A 19704-nucleotide genomic window follows, 5' to 3' on the forward strand; every position below is an offset into this window, starting at 1 on the left:
GAGGTCCACTGAATAAAATTTTGCAGTCAACTCATGGAAATGTTGAATAAAATCCTTAATCCTTACCACGTGCAGGATGGTGAGGTTCACATCATCCGTTGGTTTGGTAAAAGTGGTTTGCCAGGATTGGATGACGGAAGGACTCGCCCTTCAACCTTTGATGGTCACCACCATTGGAGAGATACCTCTGGGTCAGCCGATAGTCCTTAAAATCATCAGACAAGAGATGGGTGGGAGGAGGAGGAGGAGGAGGACTTGCCACTTGCTAGCAAAAATTAAAACCAGCAAATACTCCGGTTGTTGTTGTTGTTAGTTGCGAAGTCGTGTCCGATCCATCGCCGACCCCATGGACAACGTTCCTCCAGGACTTCCTGTCCTCTACCATCCTCCGGAGTCCATTTAAGCTCACGCCGACTGCTTCAGTGACTCCATCCAGCCACCTCGTTCTCTGCCGTCCCCTTCTTCTTTTGCCCTCCATCGTTCCCAGCATTAGGCTCTTCTCCAGGGAGTCCTTCCTTCTCATTAGGTGGCCAAAGCATTTGAGTTTCCTCTTCAGGATCTGGCCTTCTAAAGAGCAGTCGGGGTTGATCTCCTCTAGGACTGACCAGTTGGATGGCCTTGCAGTCCAAGGGACTCGCAGGAGTCTTCTCCAGCACCAGAGTTCAAAGGCCTCCATTCTTTGACGCTCAGCCTTCCTTGTGGTCCAACTTTCCCAGCCATCCATTGCAACTGGGAAAACCATCGCCTTGACTATATGCACTTTTGTTGGCAGGGTGATGTCTCTGCTTTTTAGTAAAGTCAGTAAAATAGAACCAACCAGCAGGTTTAAAAGCAAAAAAAACAAGACCAATCCAGAGTCTTTTTTTAAAAAAAAGTTTTACTAGATTTTTATTTTTAAATATACATCAATATCAATACATGAAGAGTGTGACCTCTGGGTATAATTCATTTTGATACAAGTCGCAATAATAGTATTAATAATATTGGTTATATTAATCAAACTTATATAATCATTGTATTAATATACATGTTTGTTTTAAAGTAGCTATTCAATATTTCAATGTTCCATTTTAATGCCGATGGTAATTATTATTTAAGCATACCATCATTTAACCTCTAATCTTTTCATCTAATTAGTGCTTATATTCTATTATATATAAAAGTATACATGCTAATATTCCCCCTATTTCTTATTTCTACCTCTATTCTAGCTTCTAGTCAGGTCACCATGACTTCTCCTAGTGTTAATACAGAGTCTTCAGCAATCATAGAGCAAACTCAAAGCAGTTATTTTGTTCTGGTTAAATATGTTAAATTTTAGTTAAATTTTAATGTTCAGTTGACTGAGTTTCATGTTTAATGAATAAAGTAAATAATAATGATATATTATTATAATTATTATATTATTTTTGAATGTTCAGTTGACTGAGTTTCATGTTTAATGAATAAAGTAAATAACAACAACAACAACAACAACAACAACAACAACAACCACAACTCAATGACCGTGTTGCTAAGATCATTCACTGGAAATTGTGCCAGAAGTTTCGATTTGAGTACAGCAAAAACCACTGGGAACATCAGGTTGAGAAAGTTTTAGAGAATGAGAAACTCAAGATCTTGTGGGACTTTAGGATTCAGACTGACAGGCACTTGGTCCACAACACACCTGACATAACAATAGTTGAAAAGAAAAAAGTATGGTTCATTGACATTGCAATACCTGGTGATGCACGAATTGAAGATAAGCAGCAAGAAAAAATCACAAAGTACCGGGACTTGCAAATTGAAGTTGAGCGACTGTGGAAAAAGAAATCGTGTGTTGTCCCGATTGTAATTGGAGCCCTTGGAGCAATACCCAAAGGGCTACCCCGCTATTTAGAAATCCTAAATTTGCCGGACTTGAACATTTTGACTCTACAAAAAACCACCTTACTCGGAACAGCTTACATCCTCCGACGATACCTTAACAGTTCCTAGGTCCTTGGTTAGGACTCGAGCTGCTGAGCTATTAACCAGCCTCAAAGGCTGTGAATCTCACCAAAGATTAACTAATAATAATAATAATAATAATAATGATGATGATGATGATGATGATGATGATGATGATGATGATATATATTATAATTATTATAATATATATTATCAATATATAATAATAATATACATAATATACATAATATACATAATATACATAATATACATAATATACATAATATACATAATACATACCAGCGGAACTGCAAAAAACTGCGCCACTTGGAACATCGTACATTTTAAGAAGGTACTTGGTTAAGAAGCTGGCAGCATCCTGTATCAACCATTAGCACCAGTCAATGGTATTTGTGACGCATTTTTGAATGTTCAGTTGACTGAGTTTCATGTTTAATGAATAAAGTAAATCATCATCATCATCAAAGAAGTTTGCTTTCTCTCATCCCTGGTGGTTTTTTAAATTTGTTAACCGGGCACCTGAGCACGAAGTTTGTGGGGTTTTTTTTTGTTTTTTAAATTCGGGCGGTGTTCGACTCCCTTTTTAAAAGCCGCTTGCCTTGAAGGAGGCTTCTGGCCCCCCCTTCTTCTTTTGATACCGTGTTTTTGCAAGTTGGGTGTTTTTTTTCCCCTTTGCTTTTATTCATGTTGACAACTCAAAAGCCATGGATCTAATTAAAAGAAATTCCTCTCGCACCTTCGCTGAACCATTTCATTATCCCGGCGCTGCACAGATTGCATTTCGAAACATGGTGATAGCTTAAGACTGACCTTTCCTTCCCAAACTGCCAAGAGTATAGAAATGTGCTTTAGACACACACAACTGGGATTCGGTTGTGTGTCTCTGGCGAACGGCTCTGGGAAGAAGCTGCTCCTTCCTGGAGAAACTATGGTCCACGTTGAGGGGCAGGGTGTCCGTAGGGACCCCCGCCGTCTTGCAAGGGGAGCCGCTGAAGATGTGGACTTATGGACAACTTTCCCAAGAGTGTAGAACGTCCTGTTCTCAGGATGGAAGAATTTCAGACCAGATGTTGATTTCAGGATTTGAGTCCCACAGATCAGTGGTGGGTTCCTCCCGGTTCGGCCAAGCCGGTAGCGGTGACGATATGACGTTACCGAACTGGTTCTCTTTGTTCGGGAGCTGGGCCCTCCCTCCCACTCCCCCCGCGTTATTCTTACCTTTTATTTGGCCCTGCCCCCAATCTATTCACTGCCTCTGAGTCCCAGCTGATCGGTTGGAAGGAAAAAAAAACTGTTTAAACTCTTGCCGCAGGGCTTCAAAGGGCCGCCCTACAGCTGATCAGTGTTAAAAGGCAGTGTGGTGGTAGACCGGTGCCTCGAAAAACAAATGAGTAGACCGGGATGCTCGAAAAACAAATGGGTAGACCAGTACAGCTCTGCAAGCAGTTAAAAGCCTGGTAGACCAGTACCTCTGCTAAATCCTAACGAATTGTCACATGACCATCAAACCACGCCCACAAAATAAGCCACGCCCACAGAATTGGTAGTAAAAAAAATTAGAACCCACCCCTTCCACAGATGTAAAGAAACCTTGAAGAAGAAATTGTTCGTGTCTGTTGCAAATAGCGTCCAAGGAACCAGCATCCACCCATGTTTATTTTTGTCTTATCTTGGCCTGGGGGGGGCTTTCAAAAGTGACCCCCGTTGTGTCCTGCAATAGGAGAGGGAGGAAATTGGCAACAGGGTGCTTTGCTGAAGGTACAACCGTTTGTAAGAACCATTCAACATACGCAAGGATAAATCTACGGAGTTAAAAGTCTCAGATTTCTGGAGAGAACCTTATACAGATACAGATGACAGATTTAATAGAGTTGGAAGGGACTTTATAGGTCATCTAGTCCAACCCCCCGCTCAACATTTCTGACAAATGGCTGTCCGGTCCCTTCTTGGAAGTTTCCAGTGATGAAGCTCCCACAACTTCCAAAGGCAATTTCTGTTCCATCGGTTGATTGTTCTCACTGTCAGAAAATTTCTAGGGTGAATCTCTCCTTGGTCGGTTTCCATCCATTATTCCTTGTCTGGCCTTCAGGTGCTTTGGAGAATAGCTTGACCCCCTTCCTCCTCTCTGTGGCAACCCCTCAAATATTGGAAGACTGCTATCCTGTCCCCCCTGTGTCAGGTTTCGATATCGTCTCAAATAAAATAAATTGCATTTCCAAACAAATAGTCTTTGATGAAATCTTTCATTTATTAAGCATGACAATCTGTCCCCGATTATGTCGTAGCCAACACTGACTTCCTGACCCCAAACCTTCTCTTTCCGTTCCCCAATTCTCTGCGTCTCATTGGCCATCTTCCAAATCACTCTCCCCATATCTGCTACTTCAGCTCCCAGGAATGTCCCCCCTCCCATCTCATCTAGGGGATATTATCTTCAGGGAAAATAAGTAGGTGAAAAGTCAAGCGTCCTCTTGCCAGCTGCCCCCTCTTCTCCTCCTTATGTCAGCACTGGAACGAATGTAGTTTGGAGTGCTGACACCCTGGTCCTTCTCTTCGCTAGACTAGACATACCCAATTCCTGCAAGCGTTCATTGTATGTTTTAGCCTCCAGTCCCCTCTTTGTTGTTCTTCTCTGCACTCTTTCTAGAGTCTCAACCTCTTTTTTATAGTGTGTTGACCAAAACTGGATGCAATACTCTAGGTGTGGCCTTACTAAGGCTTTATAGAGTGGTATTAGTACCTCCCTTGATCTTGATTGTATCCCTCTGTTCATGCAATTTAGGATTGCGTTGGCTTTTTTGGCTGCTGCTGTACACGGCTAGCTCATACAGTATGTAGCTGATTGTCCACTAAGACTCCACTGCACCTCTTTCTTAAACCATAACTTGTTGTTGTTGTTGTTTTTATTGTGTTAACAGAGTTTTTTCCAGCCTTGCAGCCTCTGTCTTTTTTGTTCATTCGCTTAGCGTTGAGGAGAGTTGTTGGCTTTAAGGTGCCGTAGCATTTTCCCTTCCCTTGTTGTTTTAAGAACTTGCACTGAAGCTGGAAAACTTTATGGTGGTCGTTAAACCAGCCCAATGGTTTAAGCCAGCCCAAAAGAGCCTTGGTAGCACAGTGGACTAATGCACTGTTATTAACATCTGCTGCTTGCAATTACTGCAAGTTCAAATCCCACCAGGCTCAAGGTTGACTCAGCCTTCCATCCTTTCAAAGGTAGGTAAAATGAGGACCCAGATTGTGGGGGCAATAAGCTGACTTTGTATAAATATACAAAAGTATGAAGGCATTGCTTAATGCAGTGTAAGCCGCTCTGAGCCTCCGGAGAAGGGCGGCATATAAATTAAAGCAAAAAAAAAAACAAACTTACACCGCTCAAGGACAATGCATTAGGATGCGTGCATGGGGCATTTCATGGCAAAGAAGTTCTGAAAATCTATAATAGAGAAGAGAAATGAGGTTTAGTCACCAGATCTAGGTGTCTGAAGGCGGAACGGAAAAGATACTGAGATATATTTGTCTTCAATTGTCCATGGTGTATCTACTCAACTGTGGCCACTTTAAGATGGGTGGACTTCAACTCCCAGAATTCCCCAGCCAGGGATTCTGACGTCCAGACATCTTAAGGTGGCCAAGGTTGAGTAGACAACAGGGACACACCTGAGATTCTAGAGCCATGATGACGAATCTGTGGCATGCGTGCCACAGGTGGCACACAGAATCTTCTCTACCGGCACACCAGCCATCGCCCTAGCACAGCTCCACTGCACATGTGTGCGCGCCTCCCGTTGGCCAGCTGGCGTGCATGAGGGGGAGGCACACACGCATGCACGGGGAGACGGGCATGTGCAGGAAGTGTTTGCATTGGATTTTGGGGGGTTCACACATGTGCGTGCGCCCCCACGTGCCCCGTTTTGGGCCTGAAAGGCCTCCTGCACCAACCTGGAAACCAAACATAGGCGAGGGGGGGGCGCATACATAGGGGATGCATGTGCATGTGTGGGAGGTAGGACGTATGAATGGGGATGCATGCGCGGGGTGCTCGCATTGCATTTTGGGGGTGCGCACACACGGTTTGGGCACTCGGCACAAAAAAGGTCCGCCGTCACTGTTCTAGAGTAACATTGCTTTAGAGCTGGGGTGTTCTGTCCCCGTCTCACACACGCACACAAACAGACAGCCAGGGGTTAAATAAAACTGGCAGACAACAAATTCTTTCGATAAGAGGATTAGCAGCAACCCAGTAGCTGCTTGCCAAGAACTTTACTCATAGAGGGAGGGGTTGTTCCTCCGACAGATAAACCCAAACAAGATACACACAGTTCAAGAATTGTCAAGTCCAGTCCGTATTAAATCCAAGGCAGATAACGTTGTTTCAAAGATACAATGTGACTCGCTAGTAGTTTGTTTTGTCCGTCACAGAGTCTGAATGGCCACCTCACCCCCTTTTATCCCCTGTCGGGTGTGATCCAGTGACTCAGCTTAATCTCTGGCACACCTCCTTTTCTGCTGCGCGCGCCTGTCTCTCCGACGCTGTCATGGATCTAGCCAAGACTTATCTCCGTCACTGTCCGACTGCGAGGAGATACCTGGCTCCTGGCCAATCTCTTCTCCTTCGGGAGACACCTGAGGCATTGTCAGAGAGGAGGGTCCTGGAGAGGGAGGCCTGGCCAACTCCTCTCCTTCATGTTCGGAGCCTTCTCCCTTCGATAAGTCGGCCTCGGGGGTCAGAGTCACAACATGGGGGTCTCCAACCTTGGCAACTTTATGACTTGTGGACTTCAACTCCCAGAATTCCTCCCAGGGATTCTGGGAGTTGAAGTCCACAAGTCATAAAGTTGCCAAGGTTGGAGACCTCTGCTTTAGAGGATCCGAGACAGACACTTGGAATCTGGATTCTTCTGCTCGCTTTTGAGTATTTGTCCAAGTCAGCGAGAGCCGAGATTTGCTCAGTTCCTGTCACGGAATGTTCTTTTGTGCCGATGGTAATGAGACCATCAGGCTGTGTTCACCTGAAGTGCCGCTCTGTGAATCAGAGGCAATTAAACACCTCCGGGATGAAAGGAAGAGGGCAAGGAAGGTTAAGTACGACATCCTCTAAAGCGCAGGTGGCAAGAGCTTCCGAGAAGCCTTGAGGATGCCAGAGGAGTGAAGGGTAGCACCTGTTGACAGGTAGGCAGCACCGTTGGCATCTGGGCTGGGGCAGATCAACCCCGTCTGCTCTAATGAGAAAAGGGGGAGAATCGTATTAGCATCATCTCTTGTGAAGTCATTACTAAACCAACATCCTGCCTTTACTTGATGCTAGTCTAAAGAAAAGAAGTCAATTTGAGGCACATTTTGCTTTTGGGAAGGTAGACGTGGGGTCTCCAACAAGTTGCATCTTCTCCAGCTTCCATGAAGTTCCAGAGCCTTGATAGTACAGTGGTTTAGTGCACCCTGTCATTAACACAGCTGCCTGCAATTTCTGCTGGTTCGAATCTCTCCAAGGCTCAAGGTTGACTCAGCCTTCCATCCTTGCTAAGGTAGGTGAAATGAGGACCCAGTTTGTGGGGGCAATAAACTGACTTTGTATAAAATATACAAAAGAATGAAGGCTATTGCTTATCGCATTGTAAGCCGCCCTGAGTCTCCGGAGAAGGGCGGCATATAAATCAAATTAAAAAAAAAAAAAAAAGTTCGGGTAGGGTGCAGCAGTGGGTTTCTCATTATGTTACTACCGGTTCGCCGTGGATGCACATGCTTGCTTCATATGTGTGTGTGCCTGATTCACCCGCATGCCTGCCTTTTGTGCATGCACCCGGCCTCAAAAACATGCCTAAACAGGATGGCATAGAGCTGGGGCAGGTCCGCCCACAATTTCCACTACCGGTTCGGGTGAACAAGTGCGAACCGGCTGAATACCACCTCTGGTAGGATGGCGTCCATGCTTCAGTTCTGCTAGAGCTGCCAGCAAGAAGAGAAATGTCCACAACGGGCCACTCGCTTGCTTAAAATTCATCGTTTCTTTGCTTAAACATGACTGTCTTTCCTAAAGAGTTTCTTTATGTAGGGATCGGCAACCTTAAACACTCAAAGAGCCGTTTGGACCCGTTTCCCACAGAAAAGAAAACACCGGGAGTCACAAAACCCTTTCGACCTCTAAAATGAAGATAACACTGCATATATCGTTTTTTTTTTACCTTTATGCTATGTATAAAAAAAAGATAGCATGTTGCGTTTATGAAATCAATGACCTGCTACAGAGAAAACACATTTGTATTTCTGCATATGCAATAAAAACATTTTGAACTCCGGAAAAAAAAAAGATTGGGTCGAAAAGCTCAATCAATCGCGTGCCGGCGGGTGTCGCACATTGGCGGTTGTGACGCATATTTTGAGCGACAGGGAGCCGCAGCAGAGGGATGAAAGAGCCACAGACGGCTCCAGAGCTGCGGGTTGCCGACCCCTGATCTAAGGAGAAAATGTGAAATAGGTGAAATGGAAAAAAAGAGCTCCACTAGGTTAAAAATACTTAGAACATAGAGTTAGACTTAGAATAACTTTATTGTCACTTTGAATGTACACTAATCGGCATACATAAAAATGAAATTTCATTGCATACCCAAATCAACTCAATAAATACTCAAATAAACACTAAAGCGGTTGTTCCATGATTGGCTTCAAAGTGCAGTCCAAAATATCTCGCTCCTTGGTGAATCCCAAGAAGTTCAGTGGGATCTGCTCTTGAAGTCAACGCAGGGATGAAATTCAGCAGGTTCTGACAGGTTCTGGAGAACTGGTAGCGGAAATTTTGAGTAGTTCGGAGAACTGGCAAATACCACCTCTGGCTGGCCCAGAGTGGGATGGGAATGGGGATTTTGCAGTATCCTTCCCTGGAGTGGGGAGGGAATGGGGATTTTGCTGTATCCTTCCCCTGCCATACCCACCAAGCCATACCCACCAAGCCACACCCACCAAGCCACACCCACCAAGCCACACCATGCCCACCAAGCCACGCCCACAGAACCGGTAGTAAAAAAAAATTGTATTTTGGTCACACGTCCATTATCTTCTTAACGGTGCATATTTGTTAATTATTATTACCGTACACAATTTTTCATTTACTCTCATTTCTACGAGTTATCCAATCATACCACCTATTCCACGCTATATAACATTTTGAGTCTACCTTGTCCTTCATTTCAAATGTTAGTTTGTCCATTTCCATGCAATTACAGATTTTTTGGATTATCAATGACCAAAGTCACTTTTTCTTTTTATGTATTGTCGTTAGTATTAATATATATGTATCTTGTATATACATAGTATATACAGCTGGCGCAGAGTGCAGCCGCGCGGGTGGTTATGGGAGCGACATGGCGTTCCCGTATAACACCTCTCCTGCGTGAGCTGCACTGGCTCCCGGTGGTCTTCCGTGTGCGCTTCAAGGTCTTGGTTACCACCTTTAAAGCTCCATGGCTTAGGACCTGGTTATCTACGGGACCGCCTGCTACCACCCGTAGCCTCCTACCGGCTGGTACGGTCTCATAGAGAGGGGCTCCTCCGAGTGCCGTCGGCCAAACAATGTCAACTGGCGGCCCCCAGGGGGAGAGCCTTCTCTGTGGGGGCACCCACTATCTGGAACGAGCTGCCCCCGGAGATACGGAGGATCCCGGATCTACGCACGTTCCGTCGCGCTCTTAAGACCTTTTTATTTCATTAGGCTAGCCTGGCCTAATTTTTTCCCTTTTCCCTTTTGAAATGGAAATTTTAATCTGTTTTTAATTATTGGGGTGTTTTAAATCTGTCTTCGGCCAAATTGTTTAATTCGGTTTTATTCTGCTTTTAAATTTTGTATTTATGTGTTTTTATCTTGTGGCTGTTCACCGCCCTGAGTCCTTCGGGAGTAGGGCGGTATATAAATCAAATAAAACTAAACTAAAAAACTAAACTAAACATGGTTTCCTCTTGAGGGCCTTCCAGGTAGAAAACTTCTCCTTCTGGTTCTTCTCCCAGATCTCCGCACTGAAAAGCCGGTTGAAGAAGGTCTCCATGACGACAGGAGATGGGGTCGCCAGAGCGTTCCTGAAAGCCCAAGCTGCATTTTTCGGGAGCTATCGAAACGCCCTGAAGATTGAGCCGGTAAGCATGAAGGACACAGATCTCTTGACGTTGAAGAGAAGACCAGGCGTCTTGGTGTAGTGTGTGCATTTCTTCACAACTCAGTAAAATGTCAGGTGTGAGCATCGTCTCTATGGTGAGTTGGATTTCCAGTCATGTAAATGAGGATTGGGTGCGGTGGCTCAGTGGCTAAGAGGCTGAGCTTGTCGATCGAAAGGTTGGCAGTTCAGCGGTTCAAATCCCTAGCGCATCCCTAACAGAGTGAGCTCCCGTGACTTGTCCCAGCTTCTGCCAACCTAGCAGTTCGAAAGCAGGTAAAAAATGCAAGTAGAAGAATAGGGACCACCTTTGGTGGGAAGGGAACAGCGTTCCGTGCACCTTTGGCATTGAGTCATGCCGGCCACATTACCACGGAGACGTCTTCGGACAGCGCTGGCTCTTCGGCTTTGAAACAGAGAGGAGCACCGCCCCCTAGAGTCAGGAACAGCTAGCACATATGTGCGAAGGGAACTCTTTACCTTTTTAAATGAGGATTCTGGGCATGATCCAGGTTAGCTTGGATCTTCTTGTCTTCTTCAGAAGTGGTCTGGAAACCCAGCTCTTTTTCCAGGAGGTGACCTGGCACCTTGTGGGATGAGGGTGACTCTCAGGTTGCCCATGGCACCTCAAATAAGGCTAGTCCATCATTGTAGGGTTTTTTTTTTCTTGATGTGAGTGTGGTTATACACCTTGAGTTTGATTGCCCTTGGATACCAGGAGGTTGTTATTGTAATCAACAATAGCCTATTGTTACTGTTCGTTCTTCCTGCTCTGCTGGTTTTTATCCTCTCTTGGCCATCCAGAGATCCCCTTACAAGGTGGCAGCCATATTAGAATAGAATAGAGCTGGAAGGGGCCTTGGAGGTCTTCTAGTCCAGCTCCCTGCTCAAGCAGGAGAATCTATACCATCTCAGACAAGTGACTATCCAATCTCTTCTTAAAAACCTCCAGTGATGGAGCACCCACGACTTCCAGTGGCAAGCTGTTCCACTGGTTAATTGTCCTCACTGTTAGGAAGTTTCTCCTTAATTCCAGGTAGCTTCTCTCCTTGATCAGTTTCCATCTGTTGTTTCTCATCCTGCCTTCAGGTGCTTTGGAGAATAATTTGACCCCCTCTTCTTTGTGGCAGCCCTTCAGATACTGGGAGACTGCTATCATGTCACCCCACCAACTCTTCTTTTCTCTTGCCTAGCCCAACCCAGATCCTGCAGCATATCGGTGTATTTATTAAATAATTAAAGTAAGAAATAATTGGATAAGTGAAGGACTGACCTGAAGTTGAAATACAAGTGGGGTTGTGATTGATTGGTCTTGACGTTGAGAAGAGGAGGTTCTGAGTTGATTTGATTGTGGGAATGAGAAGGGCATGGTTCTTGAAATCTCCTGGGAACGGAATGGAATGGAATATAGACTAGACTAGACTAGACTAGACTAGACTAGACTAGACTAGACTTGACTTGACTTGACTTGACTTGACTTGACTTGACTTGACTTGACTTGACTTGACTTGACTTGAGACTTGACTTGAGACTTGACTTGACTTGACTTGACTTGACTTGACTTGACTTGAATTCTTTATTGACCAAGTGTGATTGGACACACAAGGAATTTGTCTTTGGTGCATAAGCTCTCACTGTACATAAAAAAAAGAGAAGATACATTCATCAAGAATCATACAGTACAACACTTAATGATAGTCATAGAGTACAAATAAGCAATCAAATCATACAATCAAACAATCAAAATAAATCGTAATGTACAAGCAACAAAGTTACAGTCATACAGTCGTAAGTGGGAGAAGATGGGTGATAGGAAAATGAGAAGATTAATAGTAATGCAGATTTAGTAAATAGTTTGACAGTGTTGTGGGAATTATTTGTTTAGCAGAGTGATGGCATTTGGGGAAAACTGTTCTTGTGTCCAGTTGTTCTGGTATGCAGTGCCCTATAGCGTCATTTTGAGGGTAGGAGTTGAAACACTTTATATCCAGGATGTGAGGGGTCTGTAGATATTTTCCCAGCCCTCTTTTTGACTCGTGCAGTAGACAGGTCCTCCATGGAAGGCAGGTTGGTGGCAATTGTTTTTTTCTGAAGTTCTAACTATCCTCTGAAGTCCGTGTCTGTCTTGTTGGTTTGCAGAACCAAACCAGACAGTTATGGAGGTGCAGATGACAGACTCAATCATTCCTCTGTAGAACTGGATCAGCAGCTCCTTGGGCAGTTTGAGCTTCCTAAGTTGGTGCAGAACAGAGGGATGGAGGGACGGGCAAGCCTCGAGAACAGGAGGGCAGTGATTGTGTAAGAAAATTGGGGACCTGTGCACATATCTGCTCAAGTTTCAGAGGTGGTTTTGGTGAGTGTTGGCAGCTCACGTCCTGCCTCTCCCCTCATCCAGCTGGCTTTTGGGTCTCTCTTTCCCAAACTCTCTTTCCCAAATTCCAGCAAAATCCATCTTTTGGCCCTGCGAGTGAAGCCAAGCGCCCCTCGGCAAATACAACTGTGTGCAGTTTGTGGCTTCCTTTTTTATTTTTTGATTATTATTTTTGTGTGTGTGTGTGTTAGCTGTGAAATGCTAAAGGTTAAAAAGAACTTTCAGGCACTCTTCCGCACAAATAGCCACTTTAATTGCTTAATATTGTGGCATTTTAAATATTTATAGCCGTATCACATGCTGGCGGCAGGAGGACAGAGACAACCGGCAACTCTAAACTTTTTTTCCCCCTGGTGGAGAAGAAAGGCCCGGTTGTGCTTGCCTCGAGCGCCACCTGGTGGCCAGACGTGGCCTGTGATCGTGGGATTTGGCAAAGGCTGGAGGCGATCCAGGCGATCATTTAGAAAACGAGCAGGATCTGCAATCTTGGAGACACGGCATGAAGAAGTCTTGGACAGACTGTCCCTGTCAGAAGTTTGTCTAATAAACTCAGATTGGACGTGATCCTGGCTTGTCCAGAAATCCTAGCAACCGCCTGTATTTAAGTTTTTTGCTGTGTCTATAGTACCTTGTCTTCTCCTGGGAAGGATGGTTTCTTCATCCCTCCTTCCATCCCTTGAAACCATCTCCAACAAACCTTGAAGGTTTGGTCTTCTCCTGTCTAACCAGCTTTTATGTCCTGTCATCTCCTACCACGATTTTCTCGTCCTCCAGAGACCCGCTGCCAATAATGCTTGATTCAGAAGGAGTTATCTTGGTTTGTGGAGAGTTTGGTCTGTTTGTAGACTCCGTGTGGCTTTTTCCTAGGCTAAATGGGAGAAGGGGAACCGATGGGGACCACCAGCTCTGTGATGATGGCTTCTGTTCTGACCCAAACCCTCTTTATTTATCTCTCGTGAATTAATTGCATTCACCCATCGAAAAGTCCAGGCAATAGTCCTTCAAGTTGTTAACTGCAGTAACAGACCTTACCAGTTCCTTGCGATAAGAAAGGCTGCCAATTAAGTTCTGGCTAGCAGTCTCTGTGGCATGAAACACCATGAGCGAAATCCTCAGAAATACGAACGGTTGTCTCCTACGACAAACCCACTCCTGTTTCCTTCTATTTATTCCCCAGCCAGGGAGAGGCCATTCAGGGTCCACGTGTGCTTTGCTTCCCGAGTTGACTCCTTGTCCTCCGTTGCTCACCTCTCCTAACTGCTCTGTGCATACGTGCGTCTGGAACAGGTCCCAGCTGTTCTTCCTCCTCATGTTGTGACCTAGGCTTCCTGAGTCATTAAGACACACAAGCAGTCCCAAAAGCCTCTTTTACTGCAACAGCTGTGAATTACTTTCATTCACAGCTGAGTCCCAATTAGTTGCAAAAAGTCCTTCAGGAGAAGTCCTTCGGGAGAATCACCCATCTTTATCTCCCTTGACACGCTGCCAAAGACCGACTTGGCAAAACCACATGGAGTCCAGAATCAAACAGAGATGCCAACTGGGAACAGAATTAACAACGTTGCTGTCCTGCAAAGGGCCCACGTGCCTTTGCTCCTCTTTTAAGCCTTATAGGAAGGGCCAATCATCTCCAGGCCTTACTCCCGAGTCGTCCCTTTTGTTTTAACTGTTCTTCCTTTCTGGCAGCTCTGCTCATGCACGCACTAGGAACAGTCTTCTCCTGTTCCTCTGCCTCTCTGATGTCCAACTCTGGAGGCTCCGGAGTCCCCACATAACTCCCAGATGGCTCTGGCCCCATTTCTGCCTCCGATGAAGAGCCCTCGTCCAGGCCTTCCCCAGACTCCAGGACTGGCCCATGGTCCTTCCCAGCCCCCTCACTGTCCAACTCTACTGCCAGCTCCGCAGGCTGCTGGTGGACCACAACACCTCACTCATCTCAGCCTCCAAAGGCAGCTGCCTCTCCGGTGGCTGGGAAATGCCGGATGGCTCTGGCTCTATCTCTGCGTCCGATGCAAAGCATCCATCAGAGCCTTCCCCAGGCTCCAGAACTGGCCCAAGTCCCTCCCCAACCTCCTCATCGTCCTTGCAAGATGTTCTGAAGAACATGATGTTTCTCAAAAAGCAGGCTGTTCTCTATCTAACATGGTATTTCAATGCTTTCATTTCCCATGTTGGGGTAGGTGAGATCTGGATACCTTAGTCCCGTGATGGCGAACCTATGGCACGCGTGCCACAGGTGGCACACGGAGCCATGTCACCTGGCACGCCAGCTCAGCCTCTCTAGGAGTCTCTGGAGGCTGGGGACAACAAAAAATGTCACTTCCTGTCCAACCGGAAGTTGGGAAACGGGCCATTTTGGGCCTCCGAGGGGGTAGGGAAGGCTGTTTTTGCCCTCCCCAGATGCATAGAGAGGATCTGGAGCCAGATGAGAAAGAAAAACGGGCCTACCGGGCCATTGTGTACCAGGAACGGGGTGTGGGGAGGGCGGGGGTCATGCATGCATGTGCAGGGCAGGGCACATAGAATTATGGTTGTGGGCACATGCACATTCACGAACCTCCCCCGCCTCCCCTTCCTGGCACGTGATAGCAAAAAGGTTAGCCATCGCTGCCTTAGTCCATTATCCTGCAACGGACGAGGTTTGATTATTGCAAGAGGCTTCTTTGCAAGCAGTAGTAGACGTTCAGGGACTTGGCTGTTGTTTAACAACACAACCGTGTTCCAGCTTTTATCCCAGGGCTAATTTGACTTTAAAATGACGGTTATAATTCTTTAATCCTCGCGATTTTATACCTCTCTCTCCACAGGATCCCACTTTCCCTGTTAAGTCAGTGAATTTTAACATCTGTGCCATTTTTATGGCGTGTGTTGGATGCACACAGCTCCAAGGAAGGCACTTTCTGCTGGGAGAGCTCCCCGGTTGACCTACAGCGTACCGCCTATTTAGTTCTCATGAGGGCAATTTTTCCATGTGCCTTTAGTTTCATTTCTGTAATTATTATAGAGGGGAGACTTTGCCTAATAATCCTCACTCCTCCTCCTCCATTTCCATCTCCTCCTTCTCTATCGTCTTCTTTTCCTTCTCCATCTCCATCTTCTTCTCTTTTCCTTCTCCTTTTTCTCCTCCTCCTCCTCCATCTTCTTCTCTATCTGCTTCTTTTCCTTTTCCTTCTCCATCTTCTTCTTCTCTTTTCCTTCATCTTATCTTCTCCTTTTTCTCCTCCTCCATCCCCATCTCTATCTGCTTCTTTTCCTTCTCCATCTTCTTCTTCTCTTTTCCTTCATCTTATCATCTCTTCTTTCTCCTCTTCCTCCTCCATCTTCTTCTCCATCTTCTTTTTTCCTTCTCCATCTTCTCCTTCTCTTTTTCTTCACCTTATCTTCTCCTCCTCCATCTTTTCTTTCTCTATCGTCTTCTTTTCCTTCTCCATATCCATCTTCACCTTCTCTTTTCCTTCACCTTATCTCCTCCTCCTCCTCCTTCTCCTGCTCCTCCTCCATCTTCTTCTCTATCTTCTTCCTCTCCGTCTCCATCTTCTCCTTCTCTTTTCCTTTTCCTTCTCTTCTCCTTTTTCTCCTCCTCCTCCATCTCCATCTTCTTCTCTATCTGCTTCTTTTCCTTCTCCATCTTCTTCTTCTCTTTTCCTTCATCTTATCATCTCTTCTTTCTCCTCCTCCTCCTCCATCTTCTTCTCCATCTTCTTTTTTCCTTCTCCATCTTCTCCTTCTCTTTTTCTTCACGTTATCTTCTCCTCCTCCATCTTTTCCTTCTCTATCTTCTTCTTTTCCTTCTCCATATCCATCTTCACCTTCTCTTTTCCTTCACCTTATCTCCTCCTCCTCCTTCTCCTGCTCCTCCTCCATTTTCTTCTCTATCTTCTTCCTCTCCGTCTCCATCTTCTCCTTCTCTTTTCCTTCAACTTATCTTCTTCTTTTTCTCCTCCTCCTCCATCTCCATCTTCTTCTCTATCTGCTTCTTTTCCTTCTCCATCTTCTTCTTCTCTTTTCCTTCATCTTCTCTTCTTTCTCCTCCTCCTCCTCTATCTTCTTCTTTTCCTTCTCCATCTCCATCTCCTCCTTCTCTTTTCCTTCATCTTATCTTCTCCTCCTCCTTCTTCTTCTCCTTTTCTATCTTCTTTTCCTTCTCCACATCCATCATCTTCCCTTTTCCTTCACCATATCTCCTCCTCCTCCTCCTTTTCCTTCTCCTTCTCTCATTATTATTCTACCAACAACAACCATAGCAGCTTCCCTTCCATTTATACCTTACTGTGGTTCTTCTTCCTACTTCATTTGAAGAAGGCAAAAATCAAATCAGTGGGCAGTTAATCAGCTATATGGCTGATTCTGTGACTGGGTTTTGGTGGGGGGGGGGGGTTGCACCTTCTTTCAATTTGGTTAAAAAAACCTCCTCCGGTCAAAATGAAGGTAGCCTCTCAGGGCAGGCCTGACCAGCTGCCCCCATCCACCTCTCTGTGCATTAAGCTCCTTCCTTTAAGGACTTAATTGCTGGATTTGCTCGAACCCCCATAAGGTTCCTGGGGGTTTGTTTTGAGCTCCTCCATAGCTTCTCTTCAAGTGGGAAAAATTGTCATTCTCCAGGGGAAGCTTCTGAATCCTTGAGTAGCTGTTCAGCAAAAGATTAACCACACACAAATAGGGCGAACAATTCAACTTTGTTTCTTCCAAGTTGGGTGGGTGCTTTTTGCCTCTCAAAACGGGTCATGAGCTAGAAAAGAAAAGAAGTTGGAAACAAAAAAAAATATTGACGTACTGGCTTACAAAGGATTGGGAGAGATGAGGGTTTGGGAAATCAGGAGTCAGGAGCCTGGATAGCTCAGCAGACTAATGCATTGTAATTTAACTCCAGCTGTCTGCAATTAGTAAGTTCGAATCTCGCCAGGCTCAAGGTTGACTCAGCCTTCCATCCTTTCCAAGGTAGGTAAATTGAGGACCCAGATTGTGGGGGCAATAAGCTGACTTTGTATAAATATACAAAAGGATGAAGGCTATTGCTTAGCGCATTGTAAACCGCCCTGAGTCAGGCGGCATATAAATCAATTTTTTTTTAAAAAAAGTCTATTTTATCTTGGGAATTTGTGATCCTCTGGGGAAAAAATATCCATTTTTTTCCACAGTCGCTTTTTTTCTAAACAATCTGGCCCTTGAACATGGTCCTTTCGTCGGTGGCCCCAGCTCTCTATTCATCTATCCCTCTTCATGCTTCCTTCTTCCCATGTCTTCTCCTCTGACTTTTCAGAGAAGATATTATTATTTTGAAAATGTTCCTTTAGCTCTGGAGGGTTCTTGACCAACTGAGGCAGGCCATGGATTGGACGTGACCCTGAATATATGTCGGCACTCAAAGGGAGTCTCAACAGACTGGAGGGGACTGGATTTAGGGGACTGGAAGCTAAAATATATGGTTGCGGGAATTGGGTATGTCTAGTTCAGGGATCAGCAACCTGCGGCTCTGGAGCCGCATGTGGCTCTTTCATCCCTCTGCTGCGGCTCCCTGTCGCTCCAAATATGCGTCACAACTGCCAGCACAAGATTTATTGAGCTTTTCGACTTCCAGTAGGCCAACCATGGATAAATCCAAGAAAAGAAAAGTTTCAGAAGGAAACAGAATGTTTTAATTCAACTATATATACCAGCCAGAGGTGGTATTTGTTGGTTCTCCGAACTACTCAAAATTTCTGCTACCGGTTCTCCAGAACCTGTCAGAACCTGCTAGTTATGTGGCCGCTCAGGAAATAGTCAGGCACGAGAAGGGGTTTGTGGCTCCCGGTGTTTTCTTTTCTTTGGAAAACGGGTCCAAATGGCTCTTTGAGCGTTTAAGGTTGTCGACCAGGGATGAAATCCAGGAGGTTCTGACAGATTCTGGAGAACCGGTAGCGGAAATTTTGAGTAGTTCAGAGAACCGGCAAATACCACCTCTGGTTAGCCCCAGAGTGGGGAGGGAATGGGGATTTTGCAATATCCTTCCCCCAGGTGTGGGGAGGGAATGGGGATTTTGCAGTATCCTTCCCCCAGGAGTGGGGAGGGAATGGGAATTTTGCAGTATCCTTCCCCTGGAGTGGGGTGGGAATGAAGATTTTGCAGTATCCTTCCCCTGCCACGCCCACCAAACCATGCCCATCAAGCCGCACCACACCCACCAAGCCACGCCCACAGAACCTGTAGTAACAAAAATTGAATTCCACCACTGTTGCCAACCCCTGCTCTAGCTGAATGAAAAGAAAGACTAAAGATATATATCTATATCTATAGATAGGGATGGATGGATGGATGGATGGATGGATGGATAGAGATAGATAGATAGATAGATAGATAGATAGATAGATAGATAGATGATAAATAGAGATATTAATGATATTAATGATTGAGATAGATGAGAGACAGAGAGAGAGATGATAGGTATTGATGATTGAGATATATAGATAGAGATAGAGAGATAAATAGAGAGATAGAGAGATGATAGAGATATTAATGATATTAATGATTGAGATAGATGAAAGACAGAGAGAGAGACATGATAGATATTGATGATTGAGATAGAGAGAGAGAGAAATAGATAGATAGATAGATAGATAGATAGATAGATAGATAGATAGATAGATAGATGATAGAGATATTAATGATATTAATGATTGAGATAGATGAAAGACAGAGAGAGAGACATGATAGATATTGATGATTGAGATAGATAGATAGATAAATAGATAGATAGATAGATGATAGAGATATTAATGATATTAATGATTGAGATAGATGAAAGACAGAGAGAGAGACATGATAGATATTGATGATTGAGATAGATAGATAGATAGATAGATAGATAGATAGATAGATAGATAGATAGATAGATGATAGAGATATTAATGATATTAATGATTGAGATAGATGAAAGACAGAGAGAGAGACATGATAGATATTGATGATTAAGATAGAGATAGAGAGAGATAAATAGGTAGATAGATGATAGAGGTATTAATGATACTAATGATTGAGATAGATGAAAGACAGAGAGAGAGAGATGATAGATATTGAGGATTGAGATAGATAGATAGATAGATAGATAGATAGATAGATAGATAGATAAATAGATAGATGATAAATAGAGATATTAATGATATTAATGATTGAGATAGATGAGTGACAGAGAGAGAGATGATAGGTATTGATGATTGAGATATATAGATAGAGAGATAGAGATAAATAGATAGATAGAGAGATGAT

General features: G+C 44.6%; 1 protein-coding gene across 4 annotated transcripts in view; it reads left to right on the top strand.

Annotated features, from left to right (window-relative positions):
* Positions 1 to 19704, top strand: part of DENND1A (DENN domain containing 1A) — a 266239-nt gene that overhangs the window by 170590 nt on the left and 75945 nt on the right. For all 4 annotated transcript variants that reach the window (XM_087879481.1, XM_087879478.1, XM_087879480.1 and 1 more), the window contains exon 13: positions 9949 to 10074. In XM_087879481.1, coding sequence (XP_087735607.1) covers positions 9949 to 10074 — 126 coding nt within the window. The remainder of the gene's footprint in view (positions 1 to 9948; positions 10075 to 19704) is intronic.

This window comes from Pantherophis guttatus, chromosome 16 (genome assembly GCF_059756535.1).
Source record: "Pantherophis guttatus breed Tessera chromosome 16, ASM5975653v1, whole genome shotgun sequence".
Lineage (NCBI taxonomy): Eukaryota > Metazoa > Chordata > Lepidosauria > Squamata > Colubridae > Pantherophis > Pantherophis guttatus.